The 6,498-nt window shown below is 37.4% G+C and overlaps 1 protein-coding gene across 3 annotated transcripts in view; it reads left to right on the forward strand.

Moving 5' to 3' along the window:
- The window catches only part of slc1a2b (solute carrier family 1 member 2b), a 30,768-nt gene extending 25,852 nt beyond the window's left edge, over window positions 1-4,916 (forward strand). For 2 of the 3 annotated variants that reach the window (XM_042495787.1, XM_042495786.1), the window contains exons 9-11: window positions 1,781-1,915; window positions 2,089-2,353; window positions 4,728-4,916. In XM_042495787.1, coding sequence (XP_042351721.1) covers window positions 1,781-1,915; window positions 2,089-2,353; window positions 4,728-4,799 — 472 coding nt within the window. In that variant the 3' untranslated portion in view covers window positions 4,800-4,916. The remainder of the gene's footprint in view (window positions 1-1,780; window positions 1,916-2,088; window positions 2,354-4,727) is intronic. The other variant, XM_042495788.1, reaches the window with a different exon arrangement.
- Window positions 4,917-6,498: the final 1,582 nt, after the last annotated feature.

Below are 6,498 nucleotides of genomic sequence, written 5' to 3' on the forward strand. Positions count from 1 at the left end.
TAACATGCCTGGAGTTTAATGCAATCACAGTATGCTGCGACAACTACTCCATATTTTAAGCAACAACCCAGAATTTTAATGGTGTTTCACCAGACCTCTTAAAACAGTAATAGGTAGAAAATAGTAGTTTGCTAAACTTAGTTAGTGATGTTAGCTAACTAGTTAAGTTACATTGACAGTGTCGCATCTATGTTTAGAGTTGAAATATAAAAGACAGATTTAATGAATACAGATATAATTTTAGTCACCCGCCAAAAACAAGATGGCAGTCTTTCAGTTGTGGACCCAACTGCTCATGAAATAGTTATAATTCCCTACACTCTTGCATGCTTTCATTGGTTTTCCATTTAATGTTAGTAATGCTAGAGAAGAAGTCCTTAAAAACTCATTGTATAGAATGTTGAAAAAAGAGTGTCATTAAAATGTCATAGTATAATGTGTCTATAAAAACATGCCATTAAAAAAGTGATAGTATAGCATGTTGAAGAAAAGTCATTAAACAGTTATATCATAATATGTTGAAAAAATGTCATTAAAAAGTCTTAGTAAAGTATGTCGAAAGCAACAACATTATAAAAGTCATAGTCTAATATGTTGAAAAAAATAATTTAAAAAATTATACTACAGTATGTTGGAAAAGAACAGCTTGAAAAAAGCCATATTATAGTATGTCGGAAAATGTGATTAAAAAGTCTGTGCTGTATTGTATGTAAAAAAAATGTCATTATAAAGCTCATTGTGTAGTTTGTTGAAAGCAACGTCTTTATGAGAGTATAGTATAGTATGACGAAAAAAGTCGTTAAAAAAGTCATAGTAGCCTAATTTGTAATAACGATCATGTCCACACCAGATAAATCAGTCTAGCTATGGAGAAATTCACTATCTTAATTTTGTACAGATCCCATGAAACATAAGTTTAACATTTCTGAGGATACCTGCTGCATCCAACCCTCATATGCATCCATGTGCGTTCATCTCCAAATCTTGCTGTGTAAAATTTTATTATTGACTGTCTAAATTTGGTGGGTCATAATATTCAAATGATTGCAAACGAGCCAAAAGCTGATGTCATTTGCTCTGTTAAAAGAATATGTATGAAATGTAAGTGTTGTGAAGTGATGAATATTTGTGCAATCGCTGAATGAAAATAGGCATCTTGAACACACTGACGTCACATTGTGGTTTAAGAAAAGATATTCTTAGTCATAACAGTAAGAATTGTTATTGCCACTATTTACAGAGGGTTCAAATAAAACCCTGAGGATGCAGTTTAGCAAACACAGTTAGCTTTTAATAGATGAGCACAAACACAGCAGCAGTGTAGAGGCATTTAAATGCCTCTGTGGCACAAAGCAGCAACTTGAGAGAAGAAATTTACCGTGGAGCAAATAAACCACCAGGAGGAAGCGTTGAGTGTGCCAGTGCCATCCCTCACGCCAAGCAGGAGGACAAACACTAACCAAGCATCTTTAACTTTCTGTTCCAAATGCTTCTTTGCTAATGAAGTGGGCCAAAGATGGACAACCTTCAGCTTGACATTTATATGGCAAAGCAATCCATAAAACCCTTAAATTAAACACCCCATCTCTCTCATTTAAACCTCTCTTCACGTGCAATGGAGCACCCACTCTGGTGCTCTTCAGCTGCTGCTCTTCAAAATACAAGTATCATAGAGAAATAATGTCTTCATCATTCGCTGTTTAGTGTAGAGATTTCTCAAGTTAGTTGCAGTGGGTTTGGAGAATGTGACTGAGTGCTACCTTGCTGTGTCTTCATCCAGTCTGACAGCTACCCTGGCCAGTGTTGGAGCAGCCAGTATTCCCAGTGCCGGCCTGGTGACTATGCTTTTGATCCTGACTGCTGTAGGCCTGCCAACCCAAGACATCAGTCTGCTGGTTGCTGTTGACTGGCTGCTGTGAGTTTAAGGAAACAAAAAAATCGTATTTTCCAGTTACTTTTTGATTCTTCCCTTTGCTTTCATATCAGATGTTTATTTTTCATACATGTGAAAATCCCACATAGTATTTTCCTCATTTGTGTAGAAATGAGGAATATACATCTTTTTAATCCTGGTTTCTCTGTCCTCAGGGATCGATTCAGGACCTCAGTGAACGTGGTGGGTGACTCCTACGGTGCAGGCATCGTGTACCACATGTCCAAGGCTGAGCTCGAAGAGCTGGACGCGCACATGGCCAAATCCGACGACATTGAAATGATGACGAAGACCCCGTCTTATTACGATGACATGAAGAACCACCACGAAAACAATTCCAACCAGTGCGTCTTAACCGCTACCACCTCCACTACAGCTACTGCCACTGCTAACAATTCTGTCGTAGTAGATGAATGCAAGGTACAATTAATGCTTACAGACATAGAGACTAGTATGTAACCCTCTCTGTTGCATGCTCACCCTGCATCTTTGGTTGACTCTGTTTTTTTAATTGCATCTCTGTACATAATTGTGTAAACAAATTCACTGTTATTTTAAGACAGAAGTGAAGCACGAGAACAACAGTTGCATGTGCACGTATGTATTACATTCATCTGGAAAAGCAGCTTTTGTGTTGAATGAGTGTCAAAATATTTCAAGTGCTCTTGCCAAAAGATTTCAACAATCAAACACACAAAAAACATGCCTGCTATTCTAGCCTAATCTGATAACTCCGACCTGTTGAGGATTGGCTCCAACTCAAAAGGCAACGCCAGATAATCCTCATCATGACCCTGAGGAATTATTTAGCAGCCCTCCTATCAAGCAAAAGCTCACACATTAGATTCCAATTATGTTTTTATTTATTTTTTTTTTTTTACTGTAGACAGCTCTGTGTTAAGTCAATAAGTAAACTGCTAAAAAAAAAAAGAAGTCATTTTTCCCCCCCAAAAAAAACGTCCCGATGAAATAATAATGTCCCTTTCCCTAAAATCATTTCTCCCCATTTTCTATTTGTTAAGCTTAATCTGGTGAGGTTAATTCTGCTTCATCTTAAAACGAAGGTGATTTTAATTGTTTATTCATTGGATTTTAAATGAAGAAAGGGAAAGTGTTACAGCTAATTAGCAGTTCATATATTCTCCACATATACACGGTGCTATCAGTGAGTCATTCCCAGTTGCATTTGTCACCAGCTATTTCTGCCTATTGTGAGACATACATTGTGAAATTCGAAAGCTGTGATACAGCTCCTTTAATGTGAAGCATAATGTGTGTTGAATCTCATCTCTGACTCTGTTCCCGGCATTTAGAATGATGTATTGGAGTTCAGAGTGCTTGTTCCCTGACACACACACACACACACTGGCAGAAAAGGTCTACTGATGAGCCTATTCATTTATTAAAGCATGATGGGCGCTGCCTAGCAACACTGGCAATGTGTCACACTAGTAATCTGTCCATAGCAATAGTTATGTCACATAAATATGACACAAAGGCTTGCTATTTCCAGTATCCACCATGTCTCTTTTTTTCTGGTCTGTTTTGACTGTAAATAGTATAACTCACTTTTCTAACCCCTTTTTTTCAAAAAGTCACTGTAGAGTGCTTGCAGAGTAACTCAAACCTAACAATGCACTAGTTCTGTAGTGTTTGTACCTTGTTTTCAACGTAATCTGTCTATTTTGTATTCATTCATTGTATTTTTTTTTTACTTATTGTTGAGTTTTTGGTCATAAATGTATCATCTGTTCCCAGGTCAGTAAAAGGAACTCCATTCGTAGGACTACCATAAGCATGGTCATCAGTGGTCGTACAGGAGTTCCTCCATAGTTTTTGTATGTTGCATAATAATTAAGAGGCAGTGTTGTAATTGCCAAAGTACCATTGCTACAACACCCAAAATTACAAAAAAAGATTGTCCTAAATGGTGACCTGGTTTTACAGTTATAAAATGTTTACACTCGTGTATTATCTAAAAATACACCGACACTACAGCCCTTTTTACACAGAGATAGCACTTTAGAGCCGCTACGAAACCCCTTCTTTATACCGTCTTTGCATTTTTTACATAAAACCAGATAACATCGGCATCAAGCCACTACAATGAGTGATTTTAGACATCACACTGGAATCGTTGAAGCAAAAGAGGTTCGACATTTAACACAACAGTTTGTGCCTCTATTGTGACATATAACATATGCGTCTGTAGTGCTTTATAAACAATAACAGTGGCATTACATGGTAATAACAATTATTTACTGTCCCTGTTACATTGCAGCTGAACTTGCCCTCTGCTCAGAGGGTAAAAAGCTCCCAAATCTCATTGTTTTCTCAATTTACAGATATTTGAAGCCACTTTTCTCTGTCTTTGATTTAGCCACTGACTGCTGCTAGTTGCTTTTTGAATGTCACAACACCAGGTCGCACACATACCACACGCATACCACACGCATACCACTGCGATTGTACCTTCTATACAGAACGGAAAGGTGGCATAAAGGCACGATATTCCCGCTTTGAACAGACTGTGTAAAAGGGGCTTATGACTCTTAAAACCAGGACATACAGAATTGATTGGAAAGGTTTCTTTTTTGGTGGTACACCAAACAATAAATTATAATCAAGCAAAGCTTAATAAGCCTCAGTGACCAACCAGATTGCTTTGCTGATTTTTTGTGTGGAAGCACTGGATCAATAATTGTATTTTTGATCCAAAGGTTTTCTACAAATAAACTGTGTTTTTTATGTGCTTTGGATCAACTGTTTAGATCTCCCTGCTAACTGCTTACAGGTAACCTCAGCCACTAACGGCTCTGCTGCGGAGTGCACGCTTGTTGAGGAGGGACCATGGAAACATGAATAATGGCAGCACAGAGATCCCCTGCTCCTGGGCTCCACAAGCTTTCCTATCTGGTGATAAAAAAGAGTGAATGAAAAAAAAAGTCACATGAACAGAACTACTAATTGTTTTTTTATGTAGTTTAGTTTTCTCTTTCTTTTTTTATTAGTCCCTTTAAAAGTTTTTGTAACTGTCTATCTGACTGATATATAGTACTAATTCACTTAACTGTGAAATGATAACAGAGGTATACTTTACCTGTTAGAGCACAAATATGTCCATATAGCAGATACTTGCACAACATACTTCAAGGCTTGGGGAGGGAAGGAAGAGAAAATTTTTTTCGATAAGCTATTCTTAGCAATACACCTCAGCTCTATCTTTAAACGATGAGAGAAGAAGTGGCCGTGATATATGAGATATACTGAGTTCATCTTAGTATCCTACAGGTGTTGCATTACTCTAATGCCAGAGGATGAGTGGGAGTTAGAGCATTACTCATGACAAACAATGTAATGTTTGTATCGAACTTCCTTGTTTTACATCCCTGACAGTGCCATCAAAATGTGTGCAAACGGCTTTTTCTCATTAGCTCAGTCTCTCATCGAAGAGCATCGCTTTTCTCAAACTGTCAGAGACTTTAAAATGAGTCTGACTGCGTTAGCCCACTATTACCCATTATACCTGAGGTCCAGCAAACTGATGAAAGGGTAGGCGGCAGGGAGAACAGTAATGAACAGGAAAACCACACTGAGCACACTGAAATATGAAGCACAAATCATACCATGGATGCCATTTTTTAATCCCCTTTTTGTTTTCCTTTTTTTTGTCTACTGTAAAGAAAAGGGACATTTATTTTTCTTCATGTCACCTGTTGAGTGAGATAAACTTGTTTGTGTGTGTGTGTGTGTGTGTGTGTGTGTGTGTGTGTGTGTGTGTGGTAGAGAGAGAGCACAAGAGAGAGCTGGAGTTAAGAACACGACCAAGTCAATTATAGGGACCAAACAGGCAGAAAATCAATCATCTCGCAGAGGCCTTTGAACTGCCTCCATGACATCACTCACAACACATTTCTCAGTTTTCTTGCATCAATGTTCATTTAAATAACTGGCTGGCACAGCATGCTTTTTGATGAAGCCTCAAAGCTAAGAAAATCACTGCCCTAAATATATAACTTTTACTCCCCCCCTCCCAAAAAATGTGATGCCAATGAAATTTGAAAAACAGCAGTGCCAAAATGATTGCTGTGAAAATACATTATGATAAATAATTGACACATCTGAACAATTTGTGGCACAGACAAAAGAGATTTTGAAGAGCACAAACAGAATGATAAAATGATAAAGCACAAATGAAACCATTGAGGACAATTTGCAGTCAGTGGCATAATCATGTTGACACTGATTTTATGCCGTTTAAATTTTAAAAATTAAAAAAAAAAAAACAAAAAACAAAAAACAGCAAGGGGCTGCAGAGGATAGTCAGGCTTGTATTTTTACAAGAAAAAACTGTAATCCTAAAATGTTTACCTGCTCACTATAGAGCTTCAAAAAAATTGCCTCTTAATAGCACAACTTATAAAAAAGTGTTAACTCTGAAAAATGGTGAAAGTTTACTACAAAGGTCTTTTGTAAAGGAGAAAGGCTTTTTAATATACCAGGAAGGAAAGTTTCCTAGCACATACAGGAAGCACAAACACATATTTCAGACATTCCAGTGGTTG

The sequence above is a fragment of the Plectropomus leopardus genome, chromosome 11 (genome assembly GCF_008729295.1).
Source record: "Plectropomus leopardus isolate mb chromosome 11, YSFRI_Pleo_2.0, whole genome shotgun sequence".
NCBI lineage: Eukaryota > Metazoa > Chordata > Actinopteri > Perciformes > Serranidae > Plectropomus > Plectropomus leopardus.